The sequence below is a fragment of the Linepithema humile genome, chromosome 4 (assembly GCF_040581485.1).
Source record: "Linepithema humile isolate Giens D197 chromosome 4, Lhum_UNIL_v1.0, whole genome shotgun sequence".
Classification (NCBI taxonomy): domain Eukaryota; kingdom Metazoa; phylum Arthropoda; class Insecta; order Hymenoptera; family Formicidae; genus Linepithema; species Linepithema humile.
The window spans coordinates 7,044,158-7,068,589 of NC_090131.1; the positions used below are offsets into that span (position 1 = coordinate 7,044,158).

General features: G+C 48.1%; 1 protein-coding gene across 6 annotated transcripts in view; it reads left to right on the forward strand.

Moving 5' to 3' along the window:
* Positions 1-24,432, forward strand: part of chm (chameau) — a 93,491-nt gene that overhangs the window by 4,848 nt on the left and 64,211 nt on the right. For 4 of the 6 annotated variants that reach the window (XM_067353677.1, XM_067353676.1, XM_012376594.2 and 1 more), the window contains exon 10: positions 21,541-21,634. The exons of 1 other annotated variant lie outside the window; for it this stretch is intronic. In XM_067353677.1, the coding sequence (XP_067209778.1) occupies positions 21,541-21,634 (94 nt within the window). Of the gene's footprint in view, positions 1-11,575; positions 13,070-21,540; positions 21,635-24,432 lie in introns of those variants that run through there. One more of the 6 variants, XM_067353678.1, reaches the window with a different exon arrangement.

Here is a 24,432-nt window from a genome sequence, read left to right on the forward strand (position 1 = left end):
TTGTAAATATTGCCATAATTGTTCGCTTCGTAATAAAATGCAAACAAATCTTGACGTAATCGCATTAAATTCGTCATTGCAAAATTTATTATATCGTTCCGGCGGTATTGATTCTTGTATTTGATTTCACCCAGGCGTCGATCTTGATCATTTTTCTGCCATTACGGTATATTTTCTAAACCACGCGCCGTCGCCGGAAAGAAGAAGAAAAAGTTCTGTTATGTCAACTCTCGTAACATGATTTTTCCATCGTGCAGAATAACATCGGTCTAGCGAATCACTAATTAGTGGATTCTCAATTTTGAACAAGTGGATCATTATTTATTTTCGATCACAGGAAAGCGATTCAACTATTTTATTTTAAATTATTCGTTTTTTTTTTTTTTTAATTGTTTATTCAAAGTCTCTCTTGTTTAAAGATCTAAAGTAAAATTAAAGGGAAGGAAGATACTTTGCAGCTGTACCGTCGTTATTCACCGAGTGTCGAAATTGCAATCGTAAGAATGCAATTTCCCGTAACGAGCCATTCGCACCAAGTCCCGACGGCCTCGAAACTGTTCGTCAATCCGCGCACGATGGAGCCGACGAGTTCCATTGTCGGCCTACGCGATTCCGGGTCTTTCTTTCGCGGCTTAGCCGGCTCGTAATGGCATTCACGTAGCGTGCAGGGATTACGCGAACAAGGGTGCGCGCCTCGTAGTGAAGGGGGTGTCTCGTATCTCTGACCTTTCTCCATCACCGTCGCCTCCGCCCCCATCCCCTCCCCTCCCCTCCCCCGCCGTTCCGCCCGCGTCGGTCGGGTCGGGACGTACGAATACACGTTGCCGCGAGGCGAGGGTGGGAGACACGCGCGTATTTACCGCGTAGCGCAGCATCGCCGGGAGTCGAAATCTTTGCCGACGTTCAACGACCTCTGACCCTGGCGCTGGCAAGACGCGCCGCCGTTCCCTCTCGCCCCTCCGCGTGAGGACGCGGTGAAAATTTCCTCGACTTAAACCTTCCCTCGCGCCCACCCTAATTTCTTTGTCTTTCGCCGAGACGTCTCGCCCCCCTCCGATCCGTCTCGAAACCTTTCTTCTTCTTCTCCCCCTTCCCTCTTTTTTTTCTCCCTGTCCGAAAAATCTCCGCCCGGGCACACGGAGAGATGAGAAAGGGGGATCATCCGTTGTGCAAATTGTTAGCATCTTGGCGGAACGTTTTGTCAGACTTTTAACACTTGCCCGAGTTCGACTGACTTTGGCTTTATTTATTCGCGCGAATGCGGTGTGCCCCACTTGCACCGCATTATTTTGCAAATGGCGAGCTCCTTGATGAATTTCGCGTCGACTTCTCCACGGTGGAAATGTCAAAGTACTTATAAGCACTCTTGAAACATTTACAGCTTTAATTAGCCAACTCCAAATTGACGGACTTCGCGGAGTTAGCGTCATTAAAGAATAACGCAACAGAAGTGGGACGCTCTATATATAGAGTAGTTTGTCATCGGCTTTCTTTCAATCGTCCTTTTCGGTCTGACATTTTGCTTTTTTTTTTCGCAGCACCGGCTGCACATTTAATCGCGAAAATTTCGGCACAGTTGCACATTTAATCGCGTGCGGTGGAAAAATTAATAACGCCCGATCGATCGTCCTACCGCAAACTTTTATTCCGGACTCGCACGGAGTTATATATAGCCGATCGACGATGCAGGTTGTCACGCTTGACTTTGATAGCGCAAATTGCACGAAACAGCCGGTCTTTATCGTTACTGTCGGGGGTGTCAAATTGCGTTACGTCTCGCGTAAAAGAGGGCGTGTTCCGCTCGTGAAATATTTAGTTAAGTTCCCGAAGTATTCCCTTCGCTCGAAATTACATCACGGCGTACGTGAGCTCTCCATAAATCCCCGTGCACCAGACACGTACTTTGGAGGTGGTTCAAAATAGCGTATCGGTTTCGAAATGTTTGTTAATTTCAATCAAAGATACGCGCGCGAGCACAAATAGTTGCGTATTCGAGAAGATTTTTCCCATCTTCGAAATTAAATGGTATATCGATAAATGGCACGCTAAGAAAGACAGCAATGTCGTTTTTAGCATTCATTTATAATTTTTATATTTTGTATTGTCATTTATTTACTAGTTCAAAATATATTTGAAAGAGTAATTAAAAAGAAAAGCATTGAAACATCCTAAATTTACTAGCAGTTTCTACGGATTTAAAACAAAATATTTCGTTTCAATAATGTCGCTGTTGTGCGATCAAGCTTTCTCGCGATTTTTTATTTTGAAAAATGGAGCATTTCGAACGGTCACTTTGTGAAAAATCATTGTTCAAAAGCAAATAGTGCACGACGATAAAGAAATTGCAAGTAAATATTGAAAGCAGCCGGATCCCTTTAAGCTCGGGATACAGTGAGCGATTCCTAGCTCGTATTCTGCTTCTTTAACTGTTTACCATATTGCACGGTGCACGAAATTGCAAATGGAGTTTTATGCCGAACTCCGGCGCGGATTATCGCCGCGAGCGGGCTTAATCGGGAACAACGCCCTCATATCAATACCTCGGGATCCGGGACAAGCGGTGTAATTCCGGACACACGTTACGCGCGCCGAGATATACGTATCCGTTTACCCGCGAAAATAGCACTCTGTGTGACATTGATTCTCGTTCCGGGGTATTAATATCGGCGGATCGCCGTCCCCTCGAGCCGCGGCCGACCGGGTTCGGACCGACGCGGCCGGCAAATTATGTTACACTCTGTATAAAAGGGCGTAACTCGCTCTTCCTGCATCCGCAGCGGCGGCGGCGGCGGCGGCGGTGACGCGAAGTCAAAATCTTTATAAACGTTCAATGACCCCGACCCTGGCCAGACGGTCGCAGGGTAACGCTGGTGCTGGTGGTGGTGGCGACGGCCGGGACTACGAGGGATGAAGGGTACGAGAGAAAGAGAGAGAGAGAGAGAGAGAGAAAGGAGAGGAGAAGGGAGGGGGAAACGGGGGTGGCTCTGCTGCTGCTGCTGCTGCTGGTGCTGCTGCTGCTGCTGCTGCTTGCTGCTGCTGCTGGCGTACGTACGCTATGCATGCGCTTCAGCACACACCGCGTGGAAGACGAGGGGATCCCGGGGGGAGGATGAAAGGGGGTAGTCGGGCGGTTTAGGTGGTTGGCCGACGGCGGGTGGTGGTGGCGGCGGCGGCGGCGGCGGCGGCGGCGGCGGCGGCGGCTGCTGCTGCAGAAGGGGTTGCCGCGGTGGAGGGTATCGGCGCAAGAGGGGGGGGCGGGCAGGAGGGCGTCGCCTGCCGCGTCGGGTCGTCAACCTTTCTGCGGCACTGCGACGTCGTCGGGGTCGTTATTATTTCCTCCCCCTCCCCCTCGTTTCTTCCTTCTCCTTCTCGTCCTCCTCCTTCCTGCATCTAGCGCGCGTCTTTGCACGCTCCAGTCGTCTCCGTCGCTCTGCCTCGTCCTTCCGATTACTCTTCGAGCGGGAGGGGAAGCCCCTTCGGTACGCGCGGTATCCTCCCTTCTCTCGCGTCCTCTTCCTCGCGTTTCCTTCCCTTTCCGTCTTGACGCGCTTCCTCGACACCACCCTTCGATCCATCTTCCGTGTCCTTCTTCGCGCTCGCACGACTTCCGAGGATGCGATCTCGGCCTTCGACGATCGCTCACACGTATTCACGCTTGTTTCTCTTCCTCTTTGTCTGTCTCTCTCTCTTTCTCTCCCTCTCCCCCTCCCCTCTCTCTCTCTCGCGCGTCTCTCGGGCGCCTAATACCAGATAGATAAAGCATTCCGCGCGCTTGTGTTTTATTTTCGAATAGACAAATAGAATTAGAGAATAGAATCGAAAAGAATTTGTCATTCCGTTTGCTGTCTTACGTTCTAGTCGCAATCGCGCGATTCTCACGCGGATTTGCCCACTCGCTCTTACATTATTTGCAGTGTCGAAGCACCGACGTTATTGCACTCGTCTCGATCCCGGACTCAACCTTTTTTAAAACTCTTTTATGACCGAAATTGCATGGTTTTTGCCCGTAAATTGTGCTCCGAAACTAAAAATCTGCACCAAGTGATTAAGTGTTTTTCTTTTTTCAATTTCGTGCACTGTGTAATATTGAAACAGTTGAAGAAGCGGAATGCAAACTCTGATCTCTGTATCTCCCTGAGTGAGTTTAAAAAAGGGAGACACCGCGATAAAATTGAGTCTTGTCTTTGATATTTATTTCGCATCGTCGTTTAATTACTATTCCCTTTCTCTCGTCGAAGGAATAACGCGCGAGACTTTCCGTTCCGTTCGAATCCTCCGCGGGACAAAGTTGTAAGTCGAAAAAGTGAGTGGAACGTCGCGAAAGAGTTAGCAAGTGATTCACCGTCACTTGTCGACACGACACGAGAGTCGGATCGACCGCGTTCACCGCTAAACCCGATCGCGGACATCCGAGAGCCTTGCAACTTCTTACGACTCGCGGCCGTTTCGCAGTTACACGTCGTCCTCGTCTTCCTTCCTCGCCTCGATCGCTCCAACACGACACCGCCGTCGATCGTCGGTGGATATTACGTCGATATTGAATTTCCAAGCGCTCACTTCATCCCCCTCTCCTCCTCTCTCTCTCTCTCTCTCTCGTCTTCAAACGCTTGTCCGCGGCGTGTTCCTCCCGCCTTTGCCCGTTGCCCGGCCGGTTCCACTCTCGTTCGGCTTCAACTTCGTTCCCTGCTCGCGTTTCCTCGCGTCGAATTTCATCCCTCTCCCCTCTTTCTCTGTCTTTTGTCCGCGCGCTCTCCCGTCCTTCTCGCCGTCATCGCCGTCGTCGCGTTAAACCGCAATGTCGGCGCCTCACCCTGACGCTGGGCGCAACGGCCGCCACCCCGAAGCAAACGCCCGGGATCTCTCCCGGGACGGAGAGAAGGGGGAAGCGCGCAAGGTGGAGTTTGCTCTGTTTTTGCTTCTTCAGCTTCCTTCCTGCCCCCTCCTTTCCCGCTTCGTCCCGATCGTCCGCCACCTTCGCGAAAAGCCGGAAATCGCGAGCCGGGCCGCGGCGCACCGGAAGTGGATTCACGCGCGACCACATGACCGGCCCGGGCGCGGATCACTCGGGCTGTCACTTCCCCCCCCCCTTCCCCCCCGCCTTGTGCTTCTTGATCCCGGCGGACACGTGAGGGATAACATTTATACAGCTGTCCGAGAGACAGAGAGGTCCCCCGAGAAGACGAAGAAATTTCAGTCGCGGCAATCTCAGTTCAGGTGATTACATTTTTCTTCCACATGACTGAAAACCACGGCAATTTACGCGCACTGCAACGAGCGAACGAGTTACGGCTTGTTTCGGAATGAAATTCCTTCCGAGCAGCCAACAATAAGTACGGAACACAGACCGCGCGCAATTACGTAATAATGATACAGTAAATTGGATTAATGGCAGCGCGCGCGCGCGCGCCTGCTCGGATCGTCGATTTAAAGGCCCTTCCGAACGAATTTTGCGACCGAGCGTTTCTCCTTCTTTAATTTCTATCCGCGGGAGCTTTGTAGAGCCATCAAAACGACTTGAAACGCCACCGAAGTGGCGCGCACCGCCACTTCCCTCCCGTCGCGTCGTAAAAGTTTCCTCAGCGTTCTGATTTCCCTCGCAGCTTGACCTTCAACGATTCGGACATTGGCCTTGAACGATTACGCGGTTGTTGAACCCCCCGGCGGGGTAACTCGGTCGTTGACCTTGAGCCATCCGGGCGTTGACCTCTCGAGCGTCGCGGTTGTCGACCTCGACGCGCGGGATTCTCCCGACCTCTCCCTTCCTCCCCCTCCCCCCTCCGACGTTGAACTTGAATAATCGCGCTCTTCACCTTGGTAGTCGGATTATCGACGCGAGGAGACGCGAGGAAGGCTTTGGTCGCGATTTTTGTTATCCGCCACCGTGCCGAGCGTCTTCATTCTCGCGCGAGACGTTGAATTTTGATCAATCGCAAAGCAGCCGAGCAGAAATCGAGAGAGGGTCGGATCGAAGCGTGAACGCATTTACAGCTTCCGCCGTGGTTACTGAGACATGAAGACAGGCCGGTCTTCCGCCGTTCGAGACATTTTCTTGCGCTCGTTTCTTCCTCGAGCTTCTCGCGAGCTTCTTGCCGCGCGAAGTAACGCGCGCCGCAAGCAGGAATAATTGAACCGAAAGTCATTGCGGTTAAAGCGAACGTCGGACGCAGAACATGGTTTGACGATATCGTAGATGAAAAACGTCTTTGGAAATTAACGTCGAATATACAGTTGAGCGTGATCACAAAATCGGACGAAAAGATTGACGGGAAAATAAACGAGAGGATTAAGTAATTTAAATAGGAATAATTAACCTTTGCGGAAAATAGCTCCAAGTTTTCGGTGCTGTCAAACGAAATATCAATTGCTGTCAGCTGCAATTACAATCGCGTGACGTGATTTATTATTTTCAAATTTAATTAAATCATATCGTAATGTCATAAATTACCTGCGGAAACTTTCAATCGATTATTTACCTGAAATTTTATTTGCTCTCGCTGCACGTGTTTTAATCAAAGCTGAATACACATGAAATTGCGCGGCTAAAGACTAAATTATACCATTGTAAGCATAATGAATTTCACGCATGACTCCAAAACGGAACAGCTAAACCGAATAGCTCGAAACTGAAATACCGCGATCGCGAGGCTGTGTTTTTCTCCCGAAAGCCGACAACAACGGCTTTTAATAAGATGCGGACTCTATATTTAAAAACCGTGCTTCTTCGGATACCCCGAAAAGGAGAAACACGTGTCACGTGAAACGCAGACGGGAACCGGTTCTGAGGGGCCCGTTTTCCGCTCCTGAAATCCTTGCGCCGCGTTGACCGAGGACGAACACTCCGTTTCTCGGTGGAACGAAATTTTTGGCGTAGGTCCACCTTCTCCCTCTAACCTCCAGATCGTTGACGAGTATCGAATAATCGCCGCTCTGTAATTGAGAGGTTTTCTTTTACGTTCTAACGTTGCCCGGACATTTCTCGTAACGGATATATCGCGCACGTGGGCGCGCCTAATAAATCCAATACTCATATCGCAATGTGCATTCTCCGACGGCATGTTTCTTTCTAATTCTCCGTGTTGTGTAAAGATAACATTCTTCGTAAGTCATGCGAAATCGTATTTATTAGCATTCAGGAATGCGCAATTAACATCGCAATATTTTACCGAATGAAAACTTCGCCTCTCGCGAGGGAAAAATGTTTGCGTTCTATTAAAGAAATATCACGATCTTCTCGAATACAGCGAAAAATCATCAGGCATTTATGAAAATATATTGTAACAGATGCGGATGTACGCGCGTAGCGCAAATATTTTTCTAAAGTTAATTTATAATTTTCCTGAAATTTACTTTCGAAGAGCGATAACATTGAGGAGCTTTTTTGAGCAATCAATCGGACGACATTAATATGTGGACCGAGTCGCAGCCTGCTCGACTCCGACAGCTCGGCCAGACGATCGCGCGAGCATTTGACTCGGTCATGAAGCGAATACAAAAGCATGCGAGAGCCCGGAGTAAACGAGACGCTGTGGCGTATCCTCTTACGCAGGTATTCTAGACCTGCCAGCTGAAGAGCGGGGAAAAAATAAAGGAACGATAACGAGGTAGCGAGACACGCATGTCGAACACCGGTAGCAACCATAACACTGTCGGAATTTTTACGATCCTATATAAGCGAGGAGAAATTGGACCGGTGAGAGTACTTAAAGTTTACCACAAAGGACTACAAACTCCGGGAAGACTTTCAAAGTTGACAAAGAAAAAAAGTAAACAGGAAATGTAGTTCTTAAGTGAAACATATAATGAAGAAAAAGAACTGTGGGATTCAAATGTGCTGAAACAGATGGATGTTCTTGTAACACAGTTTCTCTGATCAATTTATACGATACTCTCAATCTTAATTTTAATAACAGATGACTTTGACTTTGTTTCTTACTTGGCAGATATGTCGAAGTATCGGTAGTTTGCGAGTTTGCAAGCGATTCGTAAAGAATTTTTTACGAACTGAACTTTAAAAAGAAACATAACCTAGTTTATTATTCGTAAAAAGCGAAGATTTCGCAAGCGGGACAACAAACGTTTTTCTTTTTGCGCAAATGTGTGCAAATTTTAATTCGCTCGTTCGCTCGCCCGTAGCGACAATGCTGCTTGCGCGCTATCTGAGTAAATTTGAGCCGGAGCAATATTTGCGAGTCTACGTATACGCGCATTCGAAACGCAAGCACAACGCTGGTGTTATTTTTCCTCGGCATCGACGAGATACCTGCATCGCGAAGAGAGAGAGAGAGATGGGTATCCTTACGACGTGGGAGTTCGGTGAAATTCAATCCTCGTTCAGATAGAGTAGACGATAGCGGTGAAAGAAAATAAGCGGTGGATATAAAAGCGCTGTCGCGATGCACTGCGAACCGTGCAACGAGTCTACCTTGATTGCAAGTTTGACGCGTAAGCGAATTACTCTTTCGACGTTTGCTTCTTTCGATGCAATTATTGCCTAAACAAAAGCGAATTAACAGCGAAAATTTTCAGTTTAATGTTGTTTTTTTATTTTGCTTCTTTTTCCAGCAAATCATTGAGATTTTAAGCTGCAAAATAATTTTTAAATTTAGTTATATAAAAATATACTAACATACAATGATTGTAAAATTAAAAATTTTTATGGAAGAATTAAATTGATTGCATTTTCCACTCAATCAAGAAAAACGAGCAGAAGCAATATCTCGCAATATGCCGTATAGCGAATCTACTTGTTCGCAAATTAGCGCTGTATAAGCGAATTACTCTTCCGACCTTCATTTATTCCAATGCAATTAGTATGCAATAATAAATGAAAACGAATTAACAGCGAGGATTTTTACATCGAACGTTTATGCAAAATTTTCCTCACTTTCGTTGCAGGATTCTTGATTCTAAATTATGAAAAATTAGAAAATTTACATAAAAATGTACAATCGCGATAATTAGTACAGAAATATTGCATAAATCAGGCAGACAATTTTGATGAAAGAATTGCATTGTTACATTTTTCACGCAATCAGGATTCTGGTAGGAAACACCTGAATCCCGAACGACCGACGGGAGGAGGAGAGGCCGTGAGATGAAACGGCGGCAGGATGTTGCCACTTGAAGCGGGAAAGGGCGTGAAAAATCGGCGGACGCGGGTTTCCGTGGAAACGACGCGACGATCCACGCTCGCTCGCAGGGCTCATTTGCCTAACTTCCGGCGTTGCGCCAGTTAGCCCGTCACGGACGGCTCCGCGCGCGTTATATATCCTGAATAATGCATAGAGATCGGTGGGGCGAAAAGGAGGACTGGCGCGCGACGAAGTAGAGAGAGGACGACGAAGAAACCGAGGGAAGAAGATTAAAGCAGAGAGAGAGAGAGAGAACGCGCGCCGTACCTGCGCCCTTCACAAGAACGATTCCGTGAAGGGTCTCCGACGGTGGAGCGAGCGAGAAGCGTCCGGCGTATATAATATAATAAATAGACAGACGGGACCCTTTCAGTCGGGCATTTGTACCCGCGCGCTTTATGCCGCGCCGGAGAGAAGAGAAAGCGCAGCGGGAAAGAGGCGAGACACAGGCGGACGATAGACCGAAATCGATCTCCGATTCTTTCGCTCGACTTTCATTCGACTAACAGACGAAGCACATTTGGGATGGGGAGAAATTTTTCTCGCGTTTTTTTTTTTTTTTTTTTTTTTTATAAATTTTGTATGCGCGATATAGTGATCGCTCGGGCGGTTTTACATTTGTTGAAACCTGCGTGTTGCGGGATGATCGCTCTCGTTGTCAGTCCGACAGGAAGGATCGATCACCAAGGTCGGGAAGTATCCCTCTTGCAATTTCATAATCCGGACGGAGTCACGGAAGAGCAGAATGTCGAGAATTCTTCGAGAAGCCCCGAGTTCTCTCGGGAGACGCCGGGAAGAAGGGACGGGGGGGCCGACAGGAGGATTTTCCAGGGGCGCTCCCGAGGCGAAGGAAGAGCAGACGCTCTCTTTCTCTCTTCGGACGGACGGAGAAAAGGATCGGTGAGGGAGAAAGAGAGAGTGAGGAAGGGTCGCTCGCGCCAGAGGGACTCACCGCAAAAGGGAGGAGGCGAAAAGGACGAAAGAGAGGCAGGGCGGCGTCGGCAGACGAGGCGAGTAGACGGACGGCGACGGGGGGGAGGGACGAGAAGGACGAAGGACACACGAGGGTCGGGCAATTTTCCTTAAAAATATCCCGCAGACGGCGGCCGGAGAGTGCGAGGAGACGCGACGCTAAGGGCGGCTGCTGGGAATTGCAGGCAGGCAGGCAGGCTGGCTGGCAGGCAGGCAGGCAGCCAGGCAGGCAAGGGGGATAAGGGACACGGAGGAGGGATGACGTAGGGTAGTATCGTTAGAGAGAAAGAGAAAGAGAGAAAGAGAGAGAGAAAGAGGGAGGCAGGGAGGGATAGAAAGAGCGAGTGATGGTAGGCGTAGTAGTAGTAGAGATCGTCGATATACGCGCCTCGCTTCGTCGAGAAGAGGTTGGGGTAGGCTCGCCCTCCGCCGCCATCCAACCTCCGTTCAACTCTCCAACCATCCCTTTTCCCCGACCACTCCCGCGCCCGTCCCTTTCCCGCGCTCTCTCTTGCTCTTGCTCGTTTTGTCCCTTCCTCCCCTCCGCCTCACGATCTCTCGGTCCCTCTTCAACCGGCAAAACCTCGCCCCGAACCGGGGTCGATCGATGCCAGACAGTACTGGTGTTCGCGCGACCAAATCCCGCCGAATGCACATCCACGAAGGTGGAACAGGGTTCTCCCCTGCGATCTCTCGGCGGCCCCTTTCTTCTTCCCGGCGACGAACCTACGGCGATGTTCCTCGGATGTTCGTACGGTCCCTCCGCGGAGGGACACATCGGCGGTGGCATACTTATCGCGGTCTCGACTTACGTCGCTCCTCGCGTCGATAATCTCGATTCCAGCTGGGGCTCTTTCGCAGCCGATGCCCGACGCCGGTTCTCGCGATAGAGCGCGAGAAATCTCTGCGCGGACAAAAACCCGCGCGCATCCGCTTGCCTCATCGCGCGCCCGTCGCGCGTGTGTATGCGCGTAATCGTGCGTGAATGGAATTAAACGCCTACACGACGACGGCGGTGAGCGCGGCTCGTCCGCCGCAGAATTAATGGACTCCGAATTGCGTCAATGATCAGTTATCGATCGACCCGCCGGATTTCCCAGCCTGTTAATTTCCACGCGATCAACACTCGCGTGAATTTTTCACGCATTATAAAATCAACGAGTGAAATTTGAAATACCGCGGAAAAAAGGAAACGAAGCAGTTAAAATTTTAGAGCGCACTAACTCGATGTATTTAAGCGCACGAATATTCGCTACGCCAAATCTGCACTGCGTTTATATTTTTTTGCACACCAATGAGTTCGAGAAAGTAAGCGATTATTTCTCTCCATTTTATTTTTCAATTTTACTGATCGTGTATCGTTCGAACCTGTCAAGATTTTAAAAGCTACCGAAAAGCGTCCCATAGTATCTCAAATTGCGCGAACATCGATAATTTTTTTTCCCGTTTTTTTTTTTTTTTTTTCTGGTCAGCTCACCGGATCGATGGTCTCCGTCTACAAGGTGTCTCGAATGAAAGAAAAGGAAGATAAAGTTGTGACGTTCAGGTCTTGTCACTCTTGCTCGAATTACGATCACAAATGGCGTTTCAATTTTTATACTCTGAATTTTTTCGCCCACGTACTTTACGATTCGACGAAAGAATGAACTACCTTGGAGAAGAGAGGACAACGAAACGGCAGTAACTAATAGATCCTGCTGATCCTGTGACCAGACAAAGGAGAAACGGTCCAGGTAATAATGGCTCGGGCTCGGATTCGGAAGAGAGGACGAAAGTGCAACGGCGAGTAAGCCGAAGCCCCTTAGTCAACCCTCCGTTTTTCGAAATCTACGTCTCGCCTGCGGGATATCGTCCATTGTCTGCACATGCCGGGAATGAAAATTCCAGGATGGTCGTATCCTTGAATCTAGAGGCTTTGTCGCCGAATTTCCCTCCCGATGAACCGAATTTGTCACATTAATCCTTTCAGTCTGTGAGTTAAAGGCCCCTCCCGTCCCCCTCGTATGCAGTAAACCGAATCCCTGCAATAGTTTCTTTCGATAAGCGAATACCAAAAAGGAACACTTTACGTCTTTATTTTCGAAAATCTCGTAAAGGGTTTCTCGGTCAAATTTATCAAGCTTCAATTAGTTTCGCGAAGCCGCCTGCCAAATATTTATTTAATTAACGTTCTCGACACTGATTTATTCAATTGATATTGATTCGAGAGCGAGTGACGAAACAGACGACCCGATTCGGAAACGAGAATACCGTCGACTTGCGCGATACAGAGAGAAAGATTCTCGATATGCAACGACGCGGCGATAACTTGTCGTTCTAAACCGTGCAGTTACACGGAGGAAACGCGGCGATAAGACTTCGCGTACACCCCGTGTGTTAACAGGAACGCTTTGTTCGGCGTAAAGAAAGTGGTGGAGGAAACTCGGTGCATCTAAATATAGAAGTGACTGTCGCGCGCGAGGAGCTGCTGCTGCACGGCCGTTAAGCCACGCTCACACCACCACCTTTCGCGTATGACTAAACGATTCGAGAGAATTCACACACATGTCACTTGATTCCTCGATTCGCGTTTTCTGCGATTCATATTCTAATATCTCTTCCACGTATTCTAGCGCTTAATGTCTTAAATTTATCTTTAAATTTGTTTTAACTCACAAAAGTCATAACTTTTTGAAAGCCATGTGCATTTTTAATAAATACGAGGCTTCTAGTTTTATTAGTAAATTTTTTTTTTATTGATATCAATTGATATTGGACATTGCAAGAGACTCATTATCGATTGAAGATAAATTCTCATATTCTCGCAGAAGTAAAATGAGAAAATGTTCAGCATAGTCTAGCGTCGGCTCCGTCATAGTGTCGAAAACTCCTTTATTTGTCTGATATAATATCCGCGCGCTCAATTGCAGCGGCAAAAATGCGACGATCTCGATGATAGGCTGCGCGACCGCTCGGGAAAGGTATTCGACGAATTTTTTTTATCTGCCGTTCCGCTCGGCCGAGTATGTTTAATTTCATCGGCGATCGGCGGTTGCGCTTCCGTCTGGCCGTGCGTATCGAACTTTTATTTATTGCCGTGCACTTCGCGTCTTAAAAATCCTAGAGTTCCGAGTCGTAAAAAAGATTGCGGGAAAAAATCGAGAGCCGGCTAAACTTGTTCTTCGTTTTCACATCAGGTTGTCCGAGGTAAATGAGACAGAGCGAGAAAAATATGTTTATCGATCGAAGTGTGACATGATTGTAGTTGTAGCAGAAGCAACTTCGGGGCTCGTAGGGCCTCGGGCTGCTGCCCGGCGTAAAAATAGAGACGGTGCCCGAGGGTTAATTTCCATTTACGCGCGAGTCCACCTCGTAAATATCCGCCGGCTATCGAAGCAGAAATTTATGCCGTCTGCGTTAAGCCGATTCCACGACCGGTCTCGCCCGAGTACGATGACAGAACCGACGGCACCTTCGGCACCATAAATAAGCGGCCGCAAAAATTCCGATCGGTGCAGAGCGGCGATCGCCTTGCACGCTCCATAAGCACCTCCCGCAACAATACAAATGAAAGAGAGTGTCATTGCGCGATAGAGATAGCGGGGGAGTAGGACATGTTATTTATTACATTTTCTAAAGTAAGCACTCCGAGGACTCCAACTTGGGGAAGTTCGCGAATCAAAAATGGAAAAGGCAGGAAAGCGGAAAAGCGTCGGGGAAAACTTGAGGCAAAGGCTTTGTAAATATGAAAAGCGCTCGTTGAAATTATTCAACAGTATTATTGGATAAATATTTTTCATCATGCGCATATGATATTATTTGATTTATGTTGTTAATATCGCAGTGTTATTTGATCGATAGTTAACATGGAAAAATTTTTTTAAATTAATTTTAAATTGATCAAAAAGTCCGTAAAAAAAACATCCGTGAATTTTCGAACCCCCCTATATATTTCGACATAAAAATTTGAAAATTATGAACTCTGAAATATGATTTGAGATCTAAAGACTGCTCGCGCGTCGGCCTCTCCCACTCGGTAGGGCTAGAATTCTGATTAATTGCCCCTCGTCAAGAAGAGACGGGGAGTCTCTTAAAGAGGTGCTTGTAGAGTCGAAGAGAGAAGGATAGAGGCGGTCCAGATGCGGCGAGACACGAACCTCGCCTCGTGGTCCGACACAATTGTTTGATTCGCCTTATTCGCGCGCGAGTGAGCGAGCGATTCTCTTTCCTTTTCCCTCTCTCTCTCTTCCTCACAGACGTTCGTTCACCTACGCGCTGCTCTCTCCGAACAATACACCAATGTCGTCGTCGTCGTCGTCGTCGTCGTCGTCGACGTGTTTATGAACGACACGCGAGAAAGAGAGAGAAAGAGACAAAGGAGATATATGTATGTACGACGGATACCCGCCCGCTGCTGACCCGCGTTCCAATGCTTCTCCTCCCTCGTTCCCTCCGCTTCTCTCTCTGTCGCCCCTGTCGTTTTCCTCTCCGCCCGTCACACGTGTACGCGCTTTACGGCAACGGCGATACGCGGAGAAGGATACCGACCGATTGGAAGCCTTTTACGATCGTCGTCGTCGTCGTCGTCGAACGTCTCCTTTCTGCATTCCGTAGACCGCCGAGGTGACGCGACGCATCGTCGGAGAGAATGATTCGTTCGCCGATGCGCTTTCAGGCCCGCGATTGCACTATGCGCACCGACGAAGTCGAGCTTCGCGATTCGCTGTTCCTTCTTGCGCGAAATTATAATACGACGTAGGAGTTCATATTTCTTTGTCTTGTCTCGGGTATCCCGAAACTCACGCGGAGTTTTTTAGTAGCAGATTCTCAAACCAAATTAAAATTTTTTTTTTTTTGTGAAATTATCGAGGAAAGTAAGTCACCATTGTATTTTTCAATTTATTAATTTTTTTAAGTTTATTATTTTTAATATTAATTTTATTAAGAAGTTAAAATTTATTTAAAACACCGAAGTATTGATTCATTCCTCTGAAGCTTGATTTACAAAAGGCTTTTCCATTTTGATCGCTTATAACTTGGAAATGTCGATGCCACGACATTTCCGCTGAAGGAAGATAAACTCCGAATTAACTAGAATATCTTAAAAGAACATCCGCGAGTTTTGAAACATTCTATATTGACAGAGGAAGAAAATAATTGATTCAAATTGATAGTTTCAAACGATTTCGGTGCAATTGGAACTTAAATGTAACTTACACACTTTTTTTCTAGCAGCATGTACTTTTTAAAAGTGCTTTAGAAAATTTAATAGAAAATAAATTGTACCGATAGATTTATAGAATAGTGTGTGCGTGTTCCGTGATTGCAAATTTACAGAAAGCGCGTCAAGGATCTTTAATAATGCTAACGAGCCCGTCCGTCTGCGTTTCATTGATCGAAAAAGGACACTCGTGCTATTAATTCGACGCCCACTCGCGCTATCTCACTCCGAGAAGTATAAATTGTACGGGTGCACGGCTGAATTGAAATGCCATCGTCTCTCGCGTCGCACACAATGAGACGACGGTTCTCATCGTAACATTTGTTTCGCACTGGAAATGCCAATGCGCGCCGGCTCTCGCTTCTCGCAATTTAAAAATCAGCCGACGTCGATTAACGCGAAGGTACAAATGCGTGCGAATGACAATGGGCACTTTCGCAATCCCGCAAATAGCCGTGAATTATGCTCGCGCATGTAACTCGGAATGAGATTTCTTCTCACGTTGCATTTTCCTATTACGCTTTATTCAAAAAAAAATTTCTCTCTCACTTTAAATTCCATCATTTTTTAATATTTGCGTTCTTCAGCCATTTTTCCGTCTCTCGTTTAACCGTCTCGCGCGGACTCTCGTTTCTTTCATCCCGAATTCCCGCATTGTGCCCATTAACTCTCTCTCCGCCGCCCGTTAATTTATCTCCCGAGTTTACTCATCACGCGGTACGATTCGTGCGGTCACGTACGAGTACGCGCGCCGTGGATCTTTGATGAAACTATTTGGACTTCTCGTTAGGTCGACCGAGCTAATCGAGAGACGCAGAAAGGAACCTGGCGTATATGTATCGTTCCACGGCGCAGATGGTGCAGCCGCGCTCGCCGGCGGAGAGACGTACGTACGTCGTTACGATCATTGATCTGTTTTATTCCTCTCTCGCACGTAGAGCGCGACGGCCGTGGCTGCGGGCTCGCGATCGTTACTCTATGCGCCACCTTGCCGCGTTCCGGAGATGAAGGGAGACGAGAGAGGGAGAGACGAGGGGCGAGAAAGAGAGAGAGAGAGAGAGAGAGAGAGAGAGAGAGAGAGAGAGAGAGAGAGAGAGAGAGAGAGAAAGAGAAGTGCCGGGTATCGATTCCGACGAACTATATATCCGGCGAAAGAAGCTGTACCTCGCCTTCTCGGGCGAGAGGACTGCACTTTCCTCCTACGTCAGGACAGCCCACGACATCGGTGCCGTGATCATTGACGCGCGCGAAACAGGATTCCGCACGAGAGAAGTCCTTGACGCGTGCATATTTCGCGACCGAAATAGAAAGAGCGTGTCTGTAAACGCGGAAAGACGGGACCTACAAACCGGGACGCGATTGATATGCCAGGCAATAAAGTATTAATTCCAATAAAACATGTGTCGCAAAGCAAAAAATAATACTGGATATAACTGTTGTTAAACATGGATTGAGTAAGCTAGTTTTACAGCGATGATTCGAGTGATATTATATTTCTACATATTATTGTGTTGCACTTTGAGCGCACAAAAATGACAGAGAGCGCGATTTGCCATTATTAGTCGCGAATATGAAAATACATGCAAAATACATAGCGCTTTGTGCCACTTAAATCACACGTTAAAGCGACTTCAAACGGGTTGCCCAGTCATGCGCGCCGACTGCGCAGATTCATCGCGAAGACCGACGACTGTTTCTCGCGATCGAAATCTCGTAGCGCCTTCGTGGCCGGGAATCCCGGACTCGTCCATCGCGATCCCGAATCTCTCGCCGCTTCTCATCGCCGATCGATTTCGAGCGAGCTGACGAAGTACTTTGTCGCCTCCTTGCGTGGCCGTCGCGGGGCGAAACCGACGGCACGGAAAAGAGATCGCGCAGACGGAGAAGGCGCGAGGGAGATGGAGAAGCGATAGAGGAGAAGGAAAAGTATACGGCCTCCTCCGTCACGACGCCGGTGGGGATGTCGAGACGGCCGTGAGCAACTACCGGGCCCAAGGACGTCGCGGGCCCCAGATTCTCCTACCTTCTCTCTCCCCTCTGCCCTCCTCTCGCTCTGCCTTTCAGCCCCCCCTACGCTTTCCGCTTTGCCCACGAAGCACTTTTTCATTCGCACAATGTTCGATTGCTGTCCTCTCTTATTCAGCTGCTCGAAACGGCGAACCTAATTGATACTAAAATCTCGCCGATTAGTGCCGAAATTTCACTGAATCGTGAGAGAAACGACGAGATTCGCTGTAATATGTATAATTTGAGACAATCGTGAACTCCGTTCGCGAAATATCTTTCGAAGTAGATGCTTCTGGGACACCTTATATATTTTATATCGCATAGGAACGATGGGCGAGCAGGATCGGAGGACGACTTGAGTTTTGAGAACTCGCTCGCTGACTCATTTCCATTCCCGTCGATTTGTCTCACTAACTTCGCCGGCGGTCGAGAAGTGTGGTCGCCCTCCTACACTAAATCACTGTACTTTCTCCATTGCTCCGATTCTTAAGTCCCGTGTTCTCGTTGCGGCTATATTAATTAAATTACAAAGCAAAAAATAGCAATGAATATTTTCCTTGTGGATTTCCATTATGAAAATCAATTATTTTTACATTACCACTCGCATTTCATGATATAAATTTCACGGTTAAAATATCTTTTTATATGCTTTAATAATGCAGAATAATAAAAAGTCTTTTTAAATATTTTGCATTATTAAATGCGTATATATTTCTATCTATACATTTATGTGCCCTACATTTCGAAAATGGACAGCTGCAATTAAGATTGATAGCTGCTTATTAATTCATGACGGCCAAAAAAGGATTCTTTGATATGTGAATTTATACCTTAACGCCCTACATTTATAATTAGACGTTTTTGGAACAAGTGCACCATCAGTTTTTGTTGAAGAGTCCAGAGCTATCAGAAGCTGATTAACAAATTTAAAGCAAATATTGATATAAAATCGAATGATGAGAGGCGAGGAAATTAATTCCGACGTATGACGCAAGAAAAAAATTGGACACGATTTCTCATTCGTGACATTCAACGCTAAAGTTCCCTTCCAGGAGTCTTCCACACCATTCATCCGGCGATTCTGCCACAGTTGAAGTATCGATATTCCCCGGTGAGCGATCCGTGCCGTCGTTAGCATCCCTATTCCAGAATATACTAATACAGAAATTCTATTCCGCCCTTGGCTCCCTTGCCGGTCCCCTTCTCCGTCGGGCCTTTCGAACGGTTGCTCTCACTCCCGGGGCCCAAATTTCCCCCTTTCGCCTTTTTCCCCGTCGCGCGCGATATTCCCCCTCTTCATCTCCGCGTGTCTATCGCTCCTCTCTTTTCTCTTCTTCGCCTTCTCCACTTCACCAAGTTAACACGCCGATACGCACACGCGGGCCGCCCGGCGTGCCGTGTGCACGCACACACCGACCACGGGTCGTGTCCTTCGGACCGTTGCTGCCTCGGCAGTTAGCAACAGCACACGGCCGTCGTATGGCCGGAAATACCGGGTGTCCGAATACCACCGAGACTACTTCGGTTCGACCGCCGCATACGGGATGATGATTTGCAGAATTTTGCAGGCGGGAAATAATTTTCTTCGCGCGAAAACAGGGAATCCTAAATTGACTTGTTAATTCTTTTCGTGGGAAAAGCAGCGCTTCTCTCATCCCGGCATTTCTTCTCGTTCCGATAGCGGGCGGTCGTTTTCGCACGGCGAAAGGGAGAGAGAAGGTCGCCAGGTGCGCGATGAGCCCCGATTCTCCAGCGTAGGATCCCTCATCGCAGGTTGAACACGCGCGAATCTATTTCCGAGAAATACTTTTGTCTCGAAATATATCCCTTTCGTCCGCCCACCCATTCGAGATATCCTCGAATGCCCCGTCGGATACTTGGCGAGAAATGATAGTCGCCGTCCCCGGGGCATAGCCCGTAATCCCGTCTGAGAGATTAAGCTCTTCTTTCAGACGAGGATCGACGGCAAGAGAAATGGAAGACGGTTTTCCGCTTTCCTTCGCGTGTCCGCCGGATGACCCCGGCTACTCCATCGAACAATCGCGTCCCGCGACGTCGCGGAAAATACATGGGATATAACGCTTCCTGCCGACTGTTAAAAAATTGTTTACATTCAGCGGAATTCAATGCGACGCTTAAACACGCGGCTCGCACGTGGAAATGCCCTCGCGGATAAACGACGTATCGCATCAATTGGATTAACCGTGCGGCATCCGGCGCGCATTTTTCTCCCCATATTTTCCAACGTCGATTTTTCATTTGCGATATGCAAGGTGTTTTTTCTATATATTTTTTTGCGCTCAAAACAATACCGGACTGAACGTGCCAAACATCAGATTAACACTAGGAAACCACCGAGCATTGGTATATATTATTCTGGAACGAGCGGAGAAAAATTTGAATTAGCTTTCGAGGTATTCGATATTTTTCAGCTTCAGAATATCATAAATTATATCGGTAAATATGATGAGTTTGAGAACTATTTCTATTACGGTGGGAAATAATAGAGTAATCAAAATAAAGCAACAATGTCGGATAGTGCAGATAAAATAAAGTTCAAGTAGCATAAACGGATGTTTGCCTTCGACTGATTTCTTTTTTTTTTTTTTTTTCCTTTTGATAACATCAGGCATCTCCGTATACGGCGCATCATCCCGCTTGTGGACGCGATAAGTGTGAATTCTCCGAAGCGTAGCGAGTCCAAGCGCGATACACGGACATGCTTGGACTCATGATCTATTTATCTTAGCGAGATTTCGAAAGCTCGGCTCACGCGTCGCTTTCATAATAAACGACTGGCTTAAACCCCGATATCGGTCCCGTAATCCCGGAAAGGGATTTTATCTAATCTGCGGGCGCGCACAGCTCGACGTGCGCGCACGCCCACCGCAGTGGCGTTAAAAATACGAGAAGTCGCTTCTTATTTATTCGGCCAGATGCTCTATTTTTGAGAGCGTGATTTTCGAAATCGCGGCGATCTTTTCTCCTCCAAGGCTCGTGCGTGACTTCATGATCGATATCCGCGCGTCCGTTATAAGATGACGTTGAAAAATTAAGGACGATCTTTTAAGAGAAGTCCCGTCCCGCGGGGCTCATGATGATGATCTGATTAATTTTTTTCGAGCCACGTGACGGAACTCTGCCGACTGACGTGTCATAGATATTTACAGTTCATTCTATGCGAAGGGAGAGAGATATAATGCTGCTGTTGTGCAGTGCGCACACTCTTATCTTTTTGCGCCGCGAAAGCGCGATGCATTTCCGTTGCATTAACGTCAACAGTCGCGGAATGCGTTTGGCGTGTTCTCCGGTGAATATCATCGATCATATCTTTCGCGGCGAATGCGCCGCGTAGAGCTTTACCTTGTAACTTCACTTCTACGCGGTGTGAAGCAGATACACGCGTATCTTGTTAATAAAATTTCGGGTGAACTCTGTTCGTAATAGCAGCATCGAAATTGTCTCTTAAAATTTACTTTGGACGATCTTGTACGATTCGCGACAGAAGTCGAGATGGACTTCTGTCTATAATTTTATATGTAGCATAATCTACACATTCGCAACGTTCGCAAAACTAGAATATATATTGTAAGGGACAGAATGGGGAATGGATATTGATTAAATAATTAATAACAATTATTGGGTCAGAATAATATCATACGTATGTATGAAACTTAAATAATTATAATATAATAAAGAAGGCAAGCGGATCGCACAATCGAGATCGGTAGCTCAATTTGTAGATGATTCTGCGATGACCTAGAACGGCTCTGAATTCCTAACTGATTCTTGTATTATTCCTTTGTTCAACCGAAGCCAACCGACAATGCCCAGATAACCCAAAGTTGTATTTGTCTCGTGTTAACGGTTCGTCGACTATTCGTGTCCTATCCAATCTTCTCGAAAAATACATAATAAGACCAACGTATAATACAAGTTCTGTCACATTATAATATTCCTGCAATACGTAAAATTCGCAGAGATATATATTTTATTCATAAATAGTATTTTAATATTGCAATATCTTATTTCGAAATCTGTTCGCGAATTGTAAATCGTTTAAAGTAGACTTGTAACAATAATTGACAATTTGAAGACTGAATAACATTAATTTTTCTGCAGAAGCAATAAGCCGTTGATTAATTAAAATTATTGTGACTGTAATTAATTTTTTTTTTTTGCGCGCGTATGCATTTGATGCTAACTGGGATCTTAATATTTGTGTTTCAGGAGAAGAACTCCTTCCTGAATTACAACGTATCCTGCATCCTCACGCTACCGCCTTACCAGAGACAAGGCTACGGCCGGCTGCTCATCGATTTCAGTGAGTATACGTCGATACATATTTTTGCCGGTTCTCGGGTAACCTTGACTCGGCTTGGCCGATGACGACATCCTTCCACCCGTTGAAATCGAAAGGATTACCAAATTAGGAATAGGAGTGCCTCCGTACGCACGCCTCCGCGGTTTCGCGACGACGACGACGAAGACGATCGTGTCTGGACGCGTGTTTGCGGTGAACCGCTAACGATGCGATCGTTCAAACGACGACTCTTCCCGACGCTCTTGGCCGTTGAACCGCCGGAAGGCCGAATGAAAAAGTCTCGCGAGCCATTAACGCCAATACGTTCTCGCGTAGCGTGGCTGCTCTTCGACAGCTACCTGGAATTCGCCCGAAAGAAAATATATCGCGAGAAAACGACATTCAGCTTGGAACGCGAGTTTCTAAGCAACAATTTTTCTCTGTCAAATTTTCGAGTTTTATTATTTCTCGTTTCTTTCATTATGCTTTTTATCTTTTGTCGCTCTTTAAATTCGAGATTGCGATCGATTTGGCCACATGATCGGAGATCGTACAAGTGCGCTGAACGCTAAACGCGCGAGCAAGAGACTGCGAAATTTCATCGTTCTCGTCGTCCGTCTCACGCCAATTCCACGACGAGCTCGACATGTGGCGATTCCTCATCGACGTCGTCGCCAGCGTCGCACAGGCGTACACACACACACACTCACACACACACTTACGCACACGCATACACACACACACACTTACACACAAGCGGACGTGCGCGCGCGCGCGCGCGCGCGACGCCCACACTCATCTCGACGCGAAGCGTAGCGTTGATAATTAAACGCGGGGCTTTTTGCCGTGACGTCATTTTCATTGATGCCGAGCGGGCGTCGGCGTCGGGCAGGGATCACGGCGCTGCTACACCAGTAGTAACGGACAGAGGATGGGGGGAAGGGTTGCGTCGGGGGGTTGGCCGAGGGTCGACGTACTGTGCCGTCGGTGTGTCGGTCGGTCGACGGGGGTGGTTTCGCAGCCCCGCCGGCTTTTCCGCGAGCGAGACAGCATCCTCTCTTTCTCTCTCTCTCTCTCTCTCTCTCTCTGGCTCTCTCTTCCCCTCATCTCTCCGTCATCCCCCTCTGCACTCGGTGCCATCGACTCCGCCGCCGACTGTATTTCGACTGTGCAAGGCCGACGCTACAAACTCGCGCACCCTACGCGAAATATCGAGTGCATTCGCCGAGTGAATTTGATAACATTTATTTTCCTGCAGCGCGCACCATTCGACGTGTGTATAAAGCGAGTTTTATTCAAGGATTGAATTACGAAATGCAATACTGCAGCGGCGAAAATACATTCGAGCCTCCCCCGCGTGATTTTTGAAGTTCTCTCATCGCTGACCGCCTCGTCGTTTTACTTCATTTCCTCGATCTATCTATATTTCCCAACTTTTATGAATATCCTTATCATTGTTATGTCTAATTATTTCCAATTATTTGTCGATGAAAAGTCAATATTTTGAATTGCGCTAATACTCGATCGCGCGATTCAATATTTCTCCAACAGGAATCAATATCCGAGGCGGCGCGGCGCGGCGAAGCTCTCAAAGTACCGAAACGAACGTACCGATACCACCTCAGTATCGCGGTATCGTCAGCGTCGTCCCCCGGTAATGGCAGTGACGGTGGTAGTGGTGGTGGTTGGCGATGGTGATGGTGAACGGCGTTGGCCGTAGGTTGGAGAGCGAAGTGGTCTGCGGAAAGTGCGATGCCCGGCGTCTCGCCGCATCGATCGACCCCCACGTCCACCACCGCCGCCGCCGCCGCCGCCGCCGCCGCCGCCGACGCCACCGACGCCACCGACGCTGCCGACGCTGTCGACGTCGCGCACCACGCGTGCAGATACGCGCGTGCGGCCGCTACGCGTACACACACTTCCGCGTTTCCTGTCTCACGCACGCGGCGCGGCGTCCTCCTCTCCTGGGCGAGACCCCGCTCCGTGCACACCTTGATCCCTGCAACAGCGGGGCTCTCTCCTGTACCTGCCCTACCCGTCGCCGCGCAGGCCCCCCCCCTCCCCTTTCCCCCGCTGAACCCCTCGCGCCGCCCCCGCAGTTTCCTATATCCCCCTCGCTCAGCCGACGCAGGGCGCCCGAAGGGCTCGGAAATCGTATGACCTCTCGTGACCTCGCTCCACTATCCCTACTGTAGGATTGGCAGGGTCACCGACGCTCTTTCCCTATGCTTAGGGACGAAGGGTACGCGACGATGGGTGAGGGGGGGGGAGAGGGATCGAGAGGGGTCACCGCCGCAACGTTGCTGCGACTGGGTAGGATCGGTGCGCGGCTTACAGCATCTCTCACCGACAGGGCGCCTTCGTCGGGACGAAGGGCGGATACGCGCACACATACAGCGCGCGTCTCTCGTGTGTAAGTATCCCGGCCAGACGAAACGGGCCCTCCCCCCCCCCCTACGGATTTTTTTTCGAGGCCGCCGCGATATCTGAAAGATGAATGGTCCGTGAGAAAAATTGCAATCACTCGCCCCGAGCGAATTCAGCCCTCGAGTGCAATAGCCCGCATCGTCTTACGTCATTGATGCATGCATTCCGCATGTTTCACGGTTCCAACCCTTTCCAACCCTTTCCGCTCGCGTTGAGCGTGATAAATCTTTTGTAGGGGAATTTCTCGAACCAACAGACGGGAATATTTAGGTGGAAAAGTAACTTTTTAGTGTAAATAAGAATAGAAAACAGATGGAGATTTTTAAAATAGCACTTTATTGAGTATAAATAAAAACGAGAATATATGAGACTGAAGTCTCTTTTTCTTTAAC